A 19,978-nucleotide genomic window follows, 5' to 3' on the forward strand; every position below is an offset into this window, starting at 1 on the left:
ATGACTGAAGGTTTCTTCTAGTCACCTGGAATAGGACCAAATCTATAGGCTGGAATGACACCTTTTGCTTGCTCAAGATATCCTAAACCATACTTTGATTTAGCAGATCTCATTAGACTCATCATTTCTGTCATTCTAGGATCCTCTCCTTCAAGAGTTATAATCTCATGCATCATGAGGACATGGTCAGAGTCTGACTCATGTGGGAATGGTATATTAGCACATTTTGGATTAGGGCATGGATTAACAGAAGTGGAAGGAGGAGCTTCACCAATTCTAGGATGGTGGTTTATATGAATGACAGACTCAGCAAGCGTGCTCAAATTTACAGCAATTTTACATTCAGGGCAGTTAACTTCTAAAGGATTAAAGTTAACTAATTGGGCAAACTCAAATAAGGAAATATGTTTACAAGAAGTGGAGGTGGAACATGCGGTATCAACAATGGAAGGATCTCTATAGTACTTGGAACTTTTACAGGCTTTTTCAATACCTCTATAATCAATGGTGGATCTTCTGGGAAATGACAAAATTGCAGAAGACTGATTTTCCTTTATATCGGCAGAGGTTATTCTTTTCGGAACAGGAGGCTTGGGATTATTAACAACCCAATGTTCAGGGAAGTTAGGTATTCCCACATGATAGTTTGGTGTTCTATTTTTTGATTTTTTAGATCTGTAAGAATAACAACACTAGACTTTGAATGACGGCTGGGAGTATGCTTTATGGCTGGCCATAAGGTGTTTGTATGTCTGAAGCATCCTTTGAATTGTACTGCAATGTTATGTCTTTTCTGTTTCATATCAAACCCTGAGGTTTGAATCTGCAATTGTAAAATATCTCTGATAGTTTCATCAAAGACATAAACAGAAAAATTTGAATAATAGTCAAACTGGACAGGGCCATGCGACAGAGGAGCAACAATCCCTCCAATTAAGGAATCAGTATACTTATTGTGGGTAAGGTCTCGGACAGTAGCCAACACAAAAGTATTTAACCCTTGATGTGTTAAAGGGTGGATTCCAATTCTAATACATCTCAGGTGTAAATATTGGGTATTTAATCGTCTAGCCTCGGCCTGTAGGGCTTTAGGATCTAGTAATGGGATGGACTGGATACAGTCAGCATTTTCTTGGATCTGACTAGTGGATTCTTTAATACTTATTCGAGTGACAACTTTTAAGTGAAACATAGATAAATCACTATAGACTTCAGATGCAGAGATTGCAGGTAACTTCCAGCAAGCAGAGGGTTGGGGTTCTTCATACTCAAGTTCAATTTGGTTAAGAGTTCTACTGGAACTTGCCGCAAACATATCCCTAAGGGGATTCTCTTCTGCAGATGACTCTCTATCTTCTAGTTCTCGGAAGGAAACAGATTTCCTAAATGAATCCATCTTTATATGAGTATTGGATTTAGAATACCGACCTTATGAACCAGACGTTACTGGCTCTGATACCAATTTTAGCAGCAGGGGCTTCTGTCACAAGCTTGCTCTGACTCTTGGCCTTGCTGTGTCTCTTCGATTGTCTTTGCGAACCAACTCCTGGTGAACCAGTGGTGAACTCAGTGTGAACCTACTCAAATCTTTCACGCTCTGCGACCTCAACAAACGGCTACCTCGCCTAACAACGGTCTGGCGTCCCTTCAATTCTTTGGCAAACTCCTGATGAACTTCCTGTGAACTTCGAATGAAGATTGCAAGACAACTACTACCACAACAGACAATAAAAATGCGCAGAGGTATTCAAATGCGGAATGGTGTACTCATATTATTTCAGAAACAGAGATGGATTACAGACTGAAGATTACAGAGAGAAATCTTTATCAGAGATTGACTATCGTTGCATTTATCGAACTTTATGCTCTTCGCAAGGAAGGAGCAATACCGAAGGCTACCTGGCAACTGATAGGCTCTGCCTCAGATTATACTGACACAACTCATATACAGACTTGACTAACTGCTAATAGATCTGGCCACTTTAGGTTCTTACCAGTACTGAGCACACTGATACGCAGGCTTCTCAGATCTCTAAGACTCTCTAAGACTCTAAAACTCTCAAACTCTGAATGCCCAAAGAATGAGTCTTACCCTCAATTTATAACAAATGAGAGGGGGCAAGCATTCCTATAGAGCTTCAGAAAGCTGGACATAATCATTGCTTTCGGGTAACCCCGAGGTGACATCCGCACAAGATTCTCGTCCGAAAAAAAATAAATCTCTACGGAAAATATTCTATACTGTTTACAAAGCGGATACTTTCTCATATCAAAGCCCGCGAGAAATTATTTTTGAAATTCTTACAGTGTGGATGCTTTTTTAACAGCAAAGCCCACGGAAAAAGCTGGCCACAATTAAGTCCTTGTGACTGGACATCATGATTACACTATGGATGCTTTTACGGACAAGCCCATGAGAACCGTCAGAATACTTTGATTTCTGGGAATCTATCTCTTTTATACATCAATTCGTTCCAAGCTTTAGTAAAGATTCGCTTGACAATCCCCCCGTCCCCCCTAAATTTCCCTAAAATTTGAGGGTACTCCGACACATCCCCCTTGTGAGTCTCCCCGCACCCGCGTCTCCCCATCCCGGAGTCTTGGTGGAACATTGCAATTTTCACATATCAATGATATTTGCAACACTGTTTATAATTGTTGAATCCAATCATCAAGTTTTTTGGCATCCCTGCTTCTATCAAAAGAACCACAGCCTCAACTATAAATTGACCTTGTTGGATACACAACAATATGTTCATATTGACATTGTAGTAATAACTCTAGGATTAATTCTCAGCTAAAACAAAAAGAAAATTGATTTCTACCAGAGACCGGTTACTGCTTTGTCTGTTCAAATGGAAGCAAACTGGGAATAATGGCATTTGTTTGATGTACGTTTTATGTGGAAATGCTCTCTGACTGCATGCTTCATTTATTATTGATATTGAATGGCTTGCATGGACAAGGCAGTGCGATGCTTTGCTGGGCAATCAGCCTAAGGCTCCAATGCCTTAAATAATGCTGTAAGGTCTATTATTTTGATGCCCATTAGAACATCATTTTCCTCATCATATGATAAGACCATAGAGCTGCTTGATCAAGGAATTACTTGGGACAATTGTTGCCACAGGCAAATCATCCTGAGATCCTCTTGTTCCCCCCAGTACAGCTTGTTAGAAAATCAGAAAGGCAGAAAGATTTTCTTATACTTGATAATTACTTGTGATGTTCTTGACTTCTTATTAGGTTTCTTTATATCTCCTTTCTTTTAGTTCATCAAGCAATTGTTGAAAAGTGTAACTAGCTTCAGTCTTCATAATGACATGTAATTGTGACTTTTGTAATTTATGTAATAAAGGAAATAAAATTATATTTTTAAGACTTGCTTCATGGGTTTCATGAGCAAGTGATTTTATTTTAGGTGGCTCCCATTGAGAGCCTTAGGATTTGTCATTAAGGTCAAAGAGTCTATGTCATGTATGAAGAGCCCTTCTTGGGCATGTAACAAATGTATTTGAGTTAATAGGACTGTCTAGAAGCTCTCCAATGACAAGCACTAGCTCTCTTCCTCATGTCGGCTTCAAGTTAAACAAAGATCATGTCGGCCTTACCTTATGGAGTCACAACGATTCACATGGCTCATGTCGGCTCATTTATGTAGACCAACCACTATATATACCAGGTAAAGGCACCTCGCAGAAACACAGTTCAGAACTTGGGTACCTCTGAGATTTTCAGTGATAGTTACAGTCAACAAGTTCGGATATTTTCGATGGAGAGTACAGTGTTCAGATCTCTGTGTTGAGGAACATTTTCGGGTGTCATATCACAGTATGCAGTTTGAACAAAAGAGAAGAGACAGCAAAGGTTTTTCAAGGATACAGTTCGGATCTCCACAGTAAAGAAGCTCGGATATTTCTCTCTGTAATCTCAGATAGTGTGAAGTTCAGAACTCTGAGTAAAAGGTCTCATTGCTACAGCAGAAAGATGGAATTCAAATGAAGGTATCTATATCATAGCTAAATTATGTATAGAAACCAGTTTTGGTGATGTGAAGGAGCTACCATTAAGAGAAGTATTACAGCGTCTTGCTAAAGTTGTAGTAAGGACAGTTTGGTGACAAAACAGTGATATGGTACAGTGCCATCTCAAGTGTGTTATGCTCAGAAAGGAGATGATCTCAATATGTAAGAGGAACCAAAAGCAGGAAGGAGAAGACAATCAAGAGAGCTAGTGTCTTGATCTTGGAAGCAACTAATAGGTCAAGGGTCTCGGTCTAGATATTTGTCAATTGGAATCTCTAGAAGAAGAATTTGCTCGGATTTTCCTCTCAAAGAGTGAGAGGTTTTGGCCCTGGCTCATAGCCTACATGCTGTCTCTTGCAGTGTTGCGAAAATCGCGATATTATCACAATAACAATAAAAAATAGCGAGTTTTTGAAAATGTCGATATTATCGCCTGATTACTACGAAAAAAATTCTCAAAAAATCGCGAAATTATTGCGCTAACTTCAAATTATCACAATAGGTTCGTAATAATTGTGATTCGATCTGATATTATCGTGGGGGTGGCAAACAGCGCATTTTATAAGGCAAAAAATGAATTGTTTTATAAGGTTTTTAATGGTTGTTTATGTTCCCCTACACTAGATCTAGGATTTTAACCAAGAACATTCTTCATCATGTTGGAGATCTATAGGTTGGATGGGTCATCGAAATTGCTTGCATGGAAAAGGAGGATAGATATAGTCCTCGGAGAAAGTGAAGTCATTAAACATATCAATGGATAGGTCTCCTCTGAATTCATGGAAAGGGATTCTTATTAAAGGTCCCCTCATATAGCAATATTGGAGATATCAAAGAGATGTATATGATAAACTCGTAAGAATACTCTCTGAAGATACGGTAAAGAAGGTCACATGACTTAGATCTAATCTACACAACTTAGATCTGATCTACACAAAAATTAAAGGTATCAAAGGATGAAGGATATCTTCATAAGTTCTCATCTACGAGATTTAGGAGAGATGATAAGAAGATAATCACCATTGATCTAAAATGCACTAACTGATGATGAGGGTAACAGATATCCATGGGGATAAGAAAGTTACCTCAATCAAAAACTTGTGGTTTCTATGCAAGATAAAAGAAGACAAGTTGAGGGCAAAAGTGTTGAAGGTTAAAGGACTCAAACATTCGCTGGAAGGAAAGGAAGTTTGGAAAATTCTGGTCCTCAGAAAAGAAAGAAGAGCATAGCTAAGATTCAATACTATGGAAGCAAAGACTATGGACTTTATAGGACAGATTGTCCTCAAGGGACAATATCAAAAGAAAGGAAAGAAGACCACATCACCTAAAAGGTGGAGGAAGCTGAAGAAAAGAAGTCTAAGATAACAGGAAGTAAGAGATCTCAACTGAGATAGTCTCCCTCACAAAAGTTCTTGTCATAGCTCCTAAACCTTACAAGATATGGCTATAATAAATAATAAGATGAATTGTGGCATCGTGGAAGCATTAGAAACAAGAGCTCATGACATCACCATAGGAAACATGAAGGATGTCTGATAGTCAACTTTGAAGGATATAGCTCTTGGTGACCTCATTGAAAGATCAAAGGAAGAAGTCATGCAAGACAAGTCTCAGCATACATCTGTTTAAAAGGAAAACATTTGCTAAATAAGGATATGCGAGATAGAATCCTCATTGGAGGATTCACCGATCTAAAGAGAAAGCTAGTGTTTGATCAGAAACTCCAATTTGTAGAGTTCATGGGATGATGGTATGATGACATGAGAGATGAAGCAGATCAAGGGGTTGAAGGTCTTTTCAATCAAGCAAGTTGCTAAAAGAAACCTAGATGACCTTAAATAAGGTATGTATGCTTGTATTCAATATTATAAAGTCATGTCGTATGGTTGCAGGTAACAAGGGTCACTACTTCTATTTTGAAGCATGATCAAAGGAAAGGAATCTCCTCCTATGAAAGAATGTCAGAAGGCATGAGTCACACTAGATGAAATCAACATAATATGTCCTCATCTAAGTTGCACGATACGGGGAAACGAGTACGAGTTTCTGAAATGGGAACTGGTACGAAACGTGGGCCCCTCAAATTTTGGAAAAGGGGAAATGCAATATATATATATATATATATATATATATATATATATATATATATATTAGGACATTTAAGAAATATGCGCAATCATAAAGCATACATGATACATTCTAATTTATTACATTATGATTAAATTGTCAATTGTCAATGCATAAACTATAAGTCTCTAAAGTTACATCACATTTACTCATGAATGATCACATAATGAAAATAGCAATATCCAAAATCAGCCACGAGAAATTTCTAATTTCTTGTCTCATGCTTGATTGGGAGTCTCCTCCTACATAGTCGAACGACCTTAGTGCTATTGATTAAATACAAGTTCCATACCCTAGTACCCTAGGTGCTCTTGATTATTGGGAGTCTCCCCTGCATAGAGGGCTTGGTTCTCTTGATTAAATGCAAGTTCCATGCCCTAGTACATGACAGAATCCAATGGAAACATTTCCATCCTCCCAATCCTGAAATCCTGAAAAACAGATAGGTTTGTTGGATTTTGAGTGAGATCTAAAATTCTACTTTCTCCATACGAAATACAATGAGGGCGAAACCACTCTCAAACATCCCAAGCCATTTCATGGTAATGTTAAAAATTTAACTAAAAGGATGAAAATGACAGATAAAGGGGAATGTCATTTTTACTTTAAGAATTTAACATTACCATGAACTGCATATCAACACTAGGGCCATAGGCTTGAACATTAAGCTACCCCACTCAAAAAATCATCTTTTTTATAACTTGAGAGAGGCATCTAGAAGCATCCAAAAGATATTTTAGTCGCCCAATAAAAAATTAGAAGCGAAAAAATTAAAAAATAAAATAAAAGAAAACATCAAGTGTTAACTGGAAACTCCATCGTACAGCCTGGAAACTCGTTTCCGGTCGTACTAGCCACGTTTCCTGCAACTTAAGTCCTCATATGAAGTATGAGGTGGTTGACTACAATTGAGGAACTCTGATTGGAAGCTCCTGAGAATGAAGTGTGTGAAGGGACAGGAAGAGATCGTGATAATATGCAACAATGGTAGAAGGCATTCAACATCCGAAATCCAAGAAGATGTGACTAGAATATATCTCGGAAAGATGTGAAGACTCTGATGGAAGTCGGAAAAAGATAGAGACCCTTGACACCGAATATTTGTGGGAGATGTGTCAATCTGCATGCAGGATGCTGATACTTACAAAAAGATGTCATGGTGAAAGATCATCACAAAGGTAATTTTAATTTGAGGTGTCCATTGATTATTTTTGAACTAACATCTGGTTGGGCTTATGTAGGACTGTCAAAGGGAAGATCTGTGAATGACTTCCAAGCAGAGCATATAGAAGGATGTAATGTCCTTCCGAAAAATATGGCATGAAAGTAGAATGACATGAAGCAAAGTCAGATGGAAAATATGATGGATCACTTTCTAATGAGTTAAGAACATGACTAACTCATGGATAATAGTGATGGATGATATGTGCCTTAATAAAAGTTCCCAAAGATGAAGACTCCTTAACGAAGAAGAATTTCATGACATTGAAGAAAGGAGCTCTTCAAGTAGCCGGTTGTTTCAGGATCTCTGCATAAGGAGCTGCGATAGGTCCCTGATTAAGAGGGAGCCTGAGAAAAAGTTTCTTACTTGGAAGAAACTTGGGAAAATCCTAAGCAAGAAGCTTAGGTACATTCTTTTGTGATAGGAATGAGTACATTCCTTTAATGGAATAAAACTTCCTAGTTTGAAAAGGAGAGATAGACACGTCATTCTGTTCTTAACCTGGGAAGACAGAATGGAGGATTGTGTAATCATTTGGCATTTGATGCTCTTTGAGGATGATATAGGGCATCCAACAGTAAGAGTAATCGTGGAGGACCGATATTCTTTGTGGGACTGAGGAGTCCAAGAAAAGAATAGTCCTTATGGAGCATATCCTAAGTGAACTCAGGTGGGGTATGTTCCTAGAGATACAATGATGAGTATGTCTATATATCATTGGTCTCGCCAACATTGTGCTCTAATCTTGTGGAGAGATAGAGTTGTTATTCAAGGCCTTGCTATATGACAATGTTGGTTGATATGATGCTATACAAATGAGTTACAAATCCGAATTCTTCTTATGAGAAATTTTTCAGATTGAGAATGACCAAGTGCCATTATGAATACCTCCATAGTTAAGAGGGAGTGTTGAAAAGTGTAACTAGGTTCAGTATTCATAATGACATGTAATTGTGACTTTTGTAGTTGATGTAATAAAGGAAATAAAATTATTTTTGCAAGCCTTGCTTCATGGGTTTCATGAACAAGTGATTTTATTTTAGGTGGCTCCCTTTGAGAGCCTTAGGATTTGTCATTCAGGTGAAAGAGTCTATGTCATGTATGAAGAGCCATTCTTGGGCATGTAACAAATGTATTTGAGTTAATAGGACTTTCTAGAAGCTCTCCAACAACAAGCACTAGCTCTCTTCTTCGTGTCAGCTTCAAGTTAAACAAATATCATGTCAGCCTTACCTTATGGAGTCACAACGATTCAAAAGGCTCATGTCAACTCATTTATGTAGACCAACCACTATATATACCAAGTAAAGGCACCTCACAGAAACACAGTTCTCATATACCTCTGAGATTTTCGGTGATAGTTACAGTCAACAAGTTCGGATATTTTCGATGGAGAGTGCAGTGTTTGGATCTCTATGTTGAGGAACATTTTCGGGTGTCATATCACAGTATGCAGTTCGGAAAAAAGAGAAGAGACAACGAAGGTTTGTCAAGGATACAGTTCGGATCTCCATAGTAAAGAAGCTCGGATATGTCTCTCTGTAATCTCAGACAGTATGAAGTTCAAATCTCTGGGTAAAAGGTCTCATTGCTACAGCAAAAAGATGGAGTTCGAATGAAGGTATCTATACCACAGCTAAATGATGTATAGAAGCCATGGTTTGGTGATGTGAAGGAGTTGCCATTAAGAGAAGTATTACAACGTCTTGCTAAAGCTGTAGTAAGGATAGTTTGGTGACAAAACAGTGATATGGTATAGTGCCATCTCAAGTGTGTTATGCTCAGAAAGGAGATGATCTCAATATGTAAGAGGAACCAAAAGGAGGAAGGAGAAGACAGTCAAAAGAGCTAGTGTCTTGATCTTGCAAGTGGCTAATAGGTCAAGGGTCTCGATCTAGGTATTCGTCAATTGGAATCTCTGGAAGAAGAATTTGCGCGGGTTTTCCTCTCAATGAGAGAGGTTTTGGCCCTGGCTCATAACCCACATGCTATGTCTCTTATCTATTTATGTTCATGAATTGGTTATTGTTTGATGAAGAACACTAAGAATCTAACGTAAAGAAGATCCTAATCTAAATAAGTAAAAAGCATTCACAAGCAGTCACTAATGGAAGAGAAATCAACTAATACTAATGCCCTCTCAACAACAATTACCAAAGCAATAGCACATAAAACAACAAACACCAGATATAGGCTCACAGCCAGGGAAAAACCCCTCTCTAGGGGAAAACCCAGTCAGTAATTCTTCCTTCAATAGTTTTCTAGAGATATTCCAAGACTCTAGACCTTGACACAAACTTTCCTCCACACCAAGTCAGCCTTCCTCTTCTCTTGCAGATGATCCTACTTGACCTGACAGCAGTAGCAGCACTTTCTTCAACCCAGCAACTTCGACCTTGCTTTGGAGACTTCGATCTTCACATAGGAACTTCGATCTTGGCCCAATACAACCTCCTGAGGCAACAGCACCCAAGAATAGCAACTTTGACCTATACTTTGATCTGGCAGCAACAACATGCGGCAACTAGCTACAGCATCAACAAGAGAACTTCAATCTTCCAAACCAGGGCACGAGAGAGAGAGATATATGCACCAAAATTTCGATCTTCCTTCCTTCCTTCTCCTAGACCAAACTCGCACTTCCTTTTCTTCCTTCCTCTATTTCGCACTTTTTCTAGCTTCAAGAGATATCGAACTAGCTTGTTGAGTGAGTGCTTCAAATGGAATTCGAACTGCTTCATTTATAGTCCTTTGGTGATGTCAAATAGCCCTCTTTGAAGCCGACTTGATCATCTTAGGGCCGACTTGGTGTAGAGGAAACATAATTCACATTTGACTCAATACTTAACCTTTTTACATGATTCAAAAGCCCAAGAAGGGTCTCTTTAAAAGTACAATGACTATTAACTCAAAATAAATCCTAGAAATCTTCAATGGGGACTTTGACCTAAAACATGATGACCCAAGCATGAAAGACATGCTTTAATAAGTCATAATAATAATAATAATAATAATTTTCTTTATTCTTTTGACAAGTACATAACATCATGACTCAAATACATTTAATGAAGACCGAACCTAGTTACATTTTCCAACACAGCTACAACTGAGATGGATAGAAAATCTAGGCATTCAGTAAGAAGTATCAGGCATAGCATTAAGGACCAGTTACATGTTGTTGGTGATCATTAACAGCCACGTGGGAAGAACCTACTCATAATAATGTTGATGCTTAGAGCCTGAAGATAGAAGAAATGGTAAGAGGGGTGTCAGATCAGTGGGCTGCTTGTAAATTGCAATGCTCTGTCAGTGTATGGGAGCTCCTATCCAGCTAATAAAATGAAGTTTCTTCTGTCCTAATGGACCACTAAAATGCAAATGTAGATTCCATCAAGGCACATATGCCTGTGCAGTATGGCTTGCTTGCTGAGGCCATGAATGTTGGAGGTCCCTAATATTGCAGTTTGCAATATTATTGATAGGGAGAGGAATGAATACAATGACCAATCCAGAGTGTAAGTAGCTTTAGAAAATGGAAAACTCATCCAGTATGCTCTTTAAGACTCTAAACTAGTTCGTTCATATAATTTTACTGCCAGAGTTCCCAAACTTATTTATCATGCTAGAAAGTGTCACAGATTTTCATGCCACAATTAACTTTTGTTATCTCGAACTTCAATCTGATCTTGATCATAATTACAAATGGATCCCTCTATATGTATGTTGTTTACATAGAAGATAATAATTCGAAAAGGAGTTAAATTGCATGTCATTGCATAATGGTTTCTTCATCTCTCCTAGGGCAAAACTATTTCAAATGTTTGATATATCTTACATACAAGTTCTACGGTGGCAAATTTACAAAATTCCAGTCAAACACATTTACCTTTCAAAAAGACCAAGTTTAAGAATTACATCAGCAAGATTGGAATTTGCCTTTCCTACAAGTTGAAAGAGTTTCTCTTGCTTCATGGTAAATGTGCCAGTTTTTTCCATTCTTCGATTTAAATCTGTAAACTCTGCGACCATACCATCAACCTGAAAAAAGTTTCCATTAATTTTGGACAACTGTTCCATATAAAAACAAGCTATTGAAACATGAAGATTTGACATCACACAAGAATATTAGGCAAAATTAAAAGATACCTGTCGAACAAAATGGTCAAGAGCAATACTTTGTCCAAGCACACTTCCAATGATACGAATTCCATCAATATCAAATCTCTGCAGAACTATATAGTCTGGACCACCTTGCATCCATGTCTCCAAAGATGGCTTCTCCACTACAGCATAATCTGTATTCTCAAAATTCATTTTTTTTAGATTAAAGGATAATTTTGCACCATACGAATCCATTTTAACTAAAACAACAAAAAGAAAAGCAGCAGCATTAGCTCTTATTGATCTATCACCATAAAACACGATATTAAAACTTTGGAAGAACTAGCATAATCAGCAAACATGTTCATGTGAAGTGCCAAGGACAGATGAAAGGCAATAACAGGTTGCTATGTGCCCAAGATATCAAACGAGAGGCAGTAGTAAATAAAAACATTTCAACTATCATCAATTTAGTCAATGGATGTTTCTAACATATCACAAGCAAAAGTCATCATTTCTATCCAGGGATATGCAGAGAAACAAAATAAAAAGTTTGTCAACAGAAATAAAGCCTAGCTCAAAGCTGTACTGGTCACAATGCACAAACTCTATGAGATCAAGTTAACAAAATGGACAAGATGGGAAAAATAGTATAGAATTCAAACTCAAAGAATATGTCAGAAAGACAATTTGTGCTACAGCAATGAATATAGGATGATGGAGTTATCTGATGAGAACCAATGTTGTTAAAAGCGCGATCGGGATTAAATCGGCGCCGGGAAAAAAGCGGAAAAAATCGGCAAAAGCGGGAAAAAAGCGTTTGGCACAAAAATATTCATTTTTTTTCATTTTTTTTCAATTTTTTAATATCTAAACCATCTACAACATAAAATAAATACATTGACACATAAATATGATAAAAAAACTAATATATAAGATGTTTAATATCATTTCTAGCGCTAAAATCACACATAACATTGAATAATGTCCTGAATAGTAAGTCCTGAGTCCTGATCACTATCCCGCTGCCCCGCACCTCGGCGCTTTTTTCAATAAAAATCGCGATTTTTTCGGAAAAAATCGTTATAAAAAAAAGCCCGCGATTTTTTGGGATAAAAATCGCGATTTAAGCGGGATAGTGATAAAATCGCGATTTTAACAACACTGATGAGAACAAAAGGAAAATGTCCTAGTGTATCGCCGAAAGATGTTGTATGGCCCAGTGTCGTGAACATCACGATTAAATAGCGATTTTTTCGCTAAAACGATATAATCGCCTATGTTTTCGGCGATTTTTTTATTTTCAAAAAATCGCGATCCGATCAGTAAAAATCGTGACGGCGAAAAACAGCGAGCTGTTAAGTTCGATTTTTTGTTTTTTTGTCACTTTTTCAAACAATGGACAAGATTGAAAGCTGAGGAGGAGAAGAAGTCATCTACAAGGGCCAAAGAGGAGAAAAGCGAAGGAATCTATCAACCCAAGCAAGAAATATTCGAGTTTGGACCAAGTTTCTCAGCAAAGCGTGGTTTCCAATTATGGGCATCAAATTTGACCATTTTTTTGTTTTATTCTTGTTTTTGCTTGGGTTTCTATAACCCAGTGATTTTCAATGATTTTTGAGTGGATTTGATTGTGTTTTTCTTTTCATTTTTGTTGCATAGAGTGGAGAGGGTTCATTTTAGTCAAAAATGCAAAAATTGATTGTTAGATTTATAAGTTTAATTTCTTCTTGTGCACTAGTTTTTTTGCATCATTTTTGCTTGGGTTTGAATGTGTATTTTTTCCATTATTGTTGCATTGAGTTGAGGTTTTTTTGGTCAAAAATTCAATGTGTTGTATGTAAATTTTATTTTTATTTTTTTCACTTGCAATTCTTCTTGTGCCCTAGGTTCACCGTTCAACTTCAAACTTCATCTTACATTAAAACTCAAGATTTCAACAAAGTTACAAACATGCCAAGGAAATTGGACCCTTTGTGGGAATTTGGTGAACCTGATGGAGGGTTTGACAAATCAAACTTGACTTGCAAGTTGTGTGAGCATCATATGACAAGGGGGGTATACAGATTGAAGTATCACCTTGCACAAATCCATGGACATGAGGTAGGGCCTTGCACCAATGCAAATCCGGAAATCATCTAAAGAGCCCTCAGATCATTGGAAGAAATACAGCAAACCAAACTGTCCAAGTCAGCTCTGAAGGGTCAACTAGCAGGGAGTAGAGTGTTAGGAGGTGAATATGAGAGTGGCACCAGTTCTACTTCAGCATCAGTATCTACAACCAACACTATAGCTGCTTCTATTGAAATTTGGTACCGGAGGACAGGTGGTTCCCTAAGGCTTTGATCTTTGGCCTAAGTAAACGTGTCCAAAAGAATTTAATTTTTCTCCTAAAGTGACTTTATAATTTTTATAAAGTCAAATCTAATTTAAAAGTGACTTTAAGTGATAAAGTTACTAAAGTCTAATTTTAAAGTGACTTTATTAAAGTCAATGAAAAATTAGAAAGGAAAAGTGACTTTGGAAATAAATGACCAAGTGTGTCTTTATTAAAGTGGGGTGAATTAAAAAATAAAAAGTGAGATTTAAATGAGCATTTAATCTCAGCCCTAGATCTCAATCTATTTTAGCCATTGGATTTAGGAATCACCCAAAAGTCACTAGGGTTACATTAAAGGAGGAAAAGGTCATTCATTCTTTCATGAGCAGATTGAGAGAAAGAGAGCAAGAGAGCAAGGGAGATTTCTGGACAAGGGAGAAGAAGGAGACAGCAGCTTGGCACACATTCCAAGGCAGCAGTTTAGCAAATCCGTACAGCTGAGTTAGCACACAGTGAAAGGCAGATTTTGGCACGATTTTCTAGAAATCCGTACAGCTGTTTGCACAAAAATCGAAAAATTTGCACAGAAATCAAGGAGCAGTTTGCTAGCACATTTTCCAAGGAAATCCGTACAGCATATTGTTGTTTTTTGCATGCAAATCGAGGTTCGTACAGCGTATTTATTGTAGGTCATACAACAGCATTTAAAGCTAAAAGTGGGCACGAAAATCGAGGAGGTCGTACAACATTTATTGCTGTCCTGTTTTGCTGTTTGCTAGTATTTTCCAGTTCGCTGTGAGGCATGGAAAATGAGATAAGTTGTAAAATTTGCTTGCTGATTTTTTGCTGAATATTTCTCACTGTAAAAGCATTTTTCAGAAATAAGAAAGAGCTCTCGAACCGGTTTTCCCCAAGAGTTGTAGGGGGTTTTTCCAGGGTCACATTGTTTTCTATGTTGCGGGGGAGCGCCCCCCCCCCCCTCGAACCCGCTCCCGAATCGCGCTCCGGGAGGGAGCGCGCTCCCAAAATCGCTCCCGGACGAGAGCGATTTTCAGGAGCGCGCTCCCTCAAAAAAATTTACACTCCCTGGTCTGTTAGGAATCGCCATAAGGAGCGATCGCTCCGACGCTCCCGGAGCGATTTTTAACGCCCGGGAGCGATTCGCGCGGGGCCGGGAGCGATCCGGCTGAAAAAAATTCCGTGGACCTGAAAAAAATAAATTTAAAAAAAAAAAAAAAAAAAATTGGTTTTAAAAGGCCAATGGGCCAAAAAAATATTCATTGTTACTTCATTGAGCTTGAGTTTGGAGCTGGAGCAAGAGCAAAGGAGCGAGGAGCAAGTGCTGAGGAGCGAGGAGCAAGTGCCAAGGAGCGAGGAGCAAGCCTACAGAGGTAAGTAACTTAGTAATTTAGTTAGTTTAGCTGGTTAGGTAGTAATTTAGTTAATTTAATTTAGCTTATTGAGTTTAAAAATCATGTATTTAAATTAAATTAATAAATTAAATTAATTAATCCCAATAAATTAAATTAATTTGTAGATTCAAGAATCAAAACCCTATAAACATCAAACACCATGGACCTAGCTATATTTCTTGGCATTTTCCTCTTCCTGGTCCCTTTTATGGTTATTATGGTGCTGGAGAGTAGGAAACAGAGGGGCCAGCCCCAAACTGAAGAGGGGGATGAAGAAGCCAGAGAAAGTCAACTGGGTGAAAACCCCGGTGAGGAGGAGCTGGAGGAGGGTGAACATGACCCTCAAAAAACTAAACAAGACCAAACTCCATTGTGGAAATATGTTAACAGGGCTGAAAAAGGGAGAGGGGGTGCAACCACTAAATTTCATTGCCCCCATTGCAACACTGATTACACAGGTTCATACACCCGTGCTAGAAGACACCTCTGCGGGAAAAGGCCATGGGATGGAGAGAAACAAATAGGAATCAAAACTTGTACAGCGGTGTCAGCAGCGGATAGAGCCAAATACATAAGGGAAGAGGAGGAAGCCCAATACAGAACAAAAAAATCAAGGGGTTTCTTTGAACCAAGCTCACAATCACAAAGAACTCCTTCAGCATCCTCCCAAGGCAGTGGATATGGACATGGAGGCACAGGGTCATCATCTTTAAGGCGTAGAACCATATCAGATTTCCTTGATGAGGGGTGTAGGAATGATGTGGATTCAAAAGTTTACAGGTTTCTCTATGCATGTGGGATACCATTCAATGTTCTTCGCTCACCTTATTGGCATGAAATGGTTTCTGCCATAAATGATGCCCCTAAAGGATACAAGAGCCCTGGGTATGACAAGGCAAGAACCGTTGGCCTTGATCATGAAAAAGCAAAAATATCACATTCTTTGAATAAAATGACAAGTTCTTGGACTGACCATGGGGTGTCCATTGTATCTGATGGATGGACAAATGTTTAAGGCAAGCCATTGATAAGTGTTCTTGCTGTGTCTATTAGTGGTCCCATCTTTCTAGCTGCACGTGATTACTCAGACAAGTTCAAGACCGCCATCAACATTCCAGAAGCATTACTTGAAACAATTGAGCGTATTGGCCCATACAATGTCATCCAAGTCATCACTGATAATGCTCCTAATTGTAAGGCAGCGGGAGCAATTATTGAGGATAAATACCCCAACATATTTTGGTCTGGATGTTTGGTTCACAGTCACACATTGAGCCTTTTGTTGCATGATATTGTCAAAAACAAAAATGAACAATACCAATGGATTGGTAATTTGTACAAGAAAGGCAAACAAATGATAAAATTTATTACAAATCATAGCAATACCCATGGCCTTTTCCGCAGTCACTCAAGATTGGAGTTGCTGAAGATTGCAAAGACTAGATTTGGTAGCTATTACCTCACCTTCAGGCGCCTTTTGAAGGTAAGAGAGGCATTAGCTAGCATGGTATCAAGTCCATATTGGCAAGTATTAAAGGAGAGGGCTACAAATGCAGCTGACATGGGAGGTTTTGAAATGGTGGAGGAGGCCGCTCTTGATGGGCAGTTTTGGACAAGTGTAAGGCAGGTACTGGATTTCACCAAGCCAATTTATCACATGATTCGGTTTGCAAATACAGACAAACCAGTGATTGGCGAGGTTTATGAGAAAATGGATACCATGTTGGGGCAAATAAAAGATATTGTTCATAATAGAGATCCCAACTTGTACAAACTAATTCATGATTGTGTGTGTGAACGGTGGAATAAGCTTAATGTTCCACTACATTGCTTGGCGTTTATCCTTACGCCAAAATACTACTCTACATCTTGGTTGGGCCAACTTGCAGCAGGGGGTGGGGTTAGGACCAAACCCCATTTAGATCCAGAGGTAACTAAAGGATATTTGGAAGCATTAGAAAAGTTGGTACCTCACAGGGAGGAATGTGCAGCTGTGCGCCTTGAAATAGGCAGATACTTCAGTGGCACTGGTTTGTATGGTAACTTCCATGCAATGGACGACAAAGATAAATTTGAATCTCTCACATGGTGGGAAACATATGGCGGCCACGGACTTTTGCCAAAATTGGCAAAAAAAGTTCTTTCACAGGTTGTAAATTCTTCTTCTGCAGAGAGGTGTTGGAGCACCTACAGATATATACATAATGTGAAAAGAAACAGACTCAATGAAAACCGAGCAGAAAGCTTGGTTTATGTGCACTACAACTTGAGGTTGTTGAGTCATTACTGTGATCGGGCTAATGAGGATCCCACATATAAAATTTGGGACAATCACCCAGAGGATGACAATTTGGAGGATGGCATTGTACATATTGAAGAACTAGAAGAGGAACTTGTAAGGGATGAAAATGAAGCAGCTGCAGCAGCCATGCCACCTCCACCTCCACCTCCACCATCCAGTAGCAGTGCTTGAGGTCCGAGTCTTGTTCCTTTGCTGTCGCCACCTCCATCTACACCCTCGCGTGGAGGTTCTAGTTCTGGTCGTCGGTCTGTGCGGGAGACTCCTAGAAGACCACCATGACCTGCTTATACTCCTGGAGACTCTCGTGGCAAGGGCCACATGTAGATTTACAATTTACTTGTCTTTTTTAGTTTCTATTAGACTTTAGTTTTCATAACTGTTGAGTTTTGAGTCCTTGGACTCTTGACTCTTGACTCTTTCATATCATAATGATATTTTTTGTAAACATTATATCATTGTGACAATGAAAATTTGAAGTTTGAAGTTGGGCCTTGGTAATTATAACTCATTGGTAATGATTGTGAATTATGAATATGATGCTTTGTGAAAGACTAAAGTTGTTTCATTTCATCTCATTATTCATGTTTCATTTTATAAATTTTTAACATTTCATATCATGTTAACAGTTAGAAGTTAGGACTTAGAAATATCTTCGATATTACTTCTTGTAATGGTTAAACTTAGCTTACAAGTACAACTTTGGTGATCAATGATGATAAATGTTATTGAGTTTTCAATTCTGAAAGCTTGAAGTTGAAACTTTAAGATTGAATTTGATGAATCATGATTTATAAGACTCAATATGTTGCAGTTGTAATATGTATTTTACTAACTTGTGGACATGGTTGATGACGATTATAATTTCTAGATGATTGATGTGATATGGTTCAATGATCAATCTATGTTTTTCTATGTTTTTTATGTCTAATTCATCATTCTACATGTTTTTGTTGACATATATGTATCAAAAATTTAAAAATATAAAAAATATATATATTTTTAAAAAATCGCTCTCGGATTCGCTCCCAAACCGGGAGCTTCTGAAAATGGTCGCTCCCGCTCCCGTTTTCACTCCCGCTCCCGCTCCCAAGTAACATTGACCAAAAATCACTGTGTTCAAATGTGTTAAATGGCTGTTTGGACCTGCTGATTTTTATTTCTGCATTTTCCAGCATTCTGTAAAATTTTCAGAATTTGTGTTTTCAGCAAAAATTATTTTTTCAATTGTTGAATGTATGGATATGGGAAAGGGCATTTAACTATATGGGAGAAATAAGGTGAAACTGAAAACCGGGGTGGGAAATGAGAAATTTTTATAGCTTCATCATATTTTGTTCCTAAAACCACGCCTAGTTCACAACCATCTATCTCTTCAATTATTAAAAAAAGGAGAAAGAAGACGTTGGCAAGTTGTTGGGCAAGTTTCTTCTTTGGAGTGATATTCCTTTCAGCGTTGCAAGGAACAATCCATTTTTCCAGCCTGTTGTTGATGCTATTGCAATTGTTGGCCCAGCGTACAAAGTCCCTTCTTATGATGAGTTTAGAGGTCACATTCTTCATTATGAAAAGGTTGACTGCACCAAGAGATTGGAGGAGTTTAGGGCATCATGGGCACACATAGGATGCACTGTGATGTCAGATGGTTGGACCAGATGGTTGGACCAATCAAAAGGGTAGAAGCCTTATAAACTTCTTGGTTAATTGTCCCAAGGGGACAATGTTTATGAAATCCGTTGATGCATCTGCACATTTCAAAGATGCACAATTATTATGTGATTCGCTGGATGTGTTTATTTTGGAGGTGCGTCCAGAACATGTTGTCCAAGTCATAACGCACAATGCTGCAAATTATGTTGTTGCTGGCAAGATGCTTATGGAGAAGCGTCCTACTTTATTTTGGACACCTTGTGCTGCACATTGCATTGATTTGATGTTGAAGAACATAAGAAAAATTCCTTTTGTCAAACATATTGTTGACTCATCAAAAAGCATTACAAAATTTATATATAATCATGCATTTGTGCTTCATCTGATGAGAACATTCACCAACAAGAAGGAGTTGGTGCGCCCTGCCATTACACAGTTTGCCACTGGTTTCATATCTCTTCAATCCCTCTTGAATTTTATGTGGGATGTGAAGAGAATGTTTCTTTCAGATGAGTGGCGTGCTTTGGCATTTAGCCGCAAACCAAAGGGAGAGGCCATATGCAGATTAGTTTCATATAAGGAAAGCTTTTGGGTGGGAGTGCAAGAGGTGTGCAGCATTACTGAACCTTTGGTAAAGGTTCTTCGATTAGTTGATAGTGACAAGCCCGCAATGGGCTACATGTATGAGGCCATGGACAGGGCCAAAGAATCCATTCGAACCTACTATGATGATATGGGAGATGAAGGGTTTCAGAAACAACTCCTCCTATGGGAAGTGATTGATGAACGATGGAACAACACACTCCATCGTCCCATTCA

General features: G+C 38.3%; 1 protein-coding gene across 1 annotated transcript in view; it reads right to left on the reverse strand.

The window, feature by feature from the left end:
• The window catches only part of LOC149184459 (protein RETARDED ROOT GROWTH, mitochondrial-like), a 212,249-nt gene that overhangs the window by 67,332 nt on the left and 124,939 nt on the right, over window positions 1-19,978 (reverse strand). The window contains exons 4-5 of the mRNA XM_089417497.1: window positions 11,524-11,672; window positions 11,264-11,415 (exon numbers count right to left, since the gene is read on the reverse strand). Coding sequence (XP_089273623.1) covers window positions 11,264-11,415; window positions 11,524-11,672 — 301 coding nt within the window. The remainder of the gene's footprint in view (window positions 1-11,263; window positions 11,416-11,523; window positions 11,673-19,978) is intronic.

This window comes from Pinus tabuliformis, chromosome 3_2, assembly GCF_031772625.1.
Source record: "Pinus tabuliformis cultivar Carrire ecotype Pingquan chromosome 3_2, CPIR1, whole genome shotgun sequence".
Classification (NCBI taxonomy): domain Eukaryota; kingdom Viridiplantae; phylum Streptophyta; class Pinopsida; order Pinales; family Pinaceae; genus Pinus; species Pinus tabuliformis.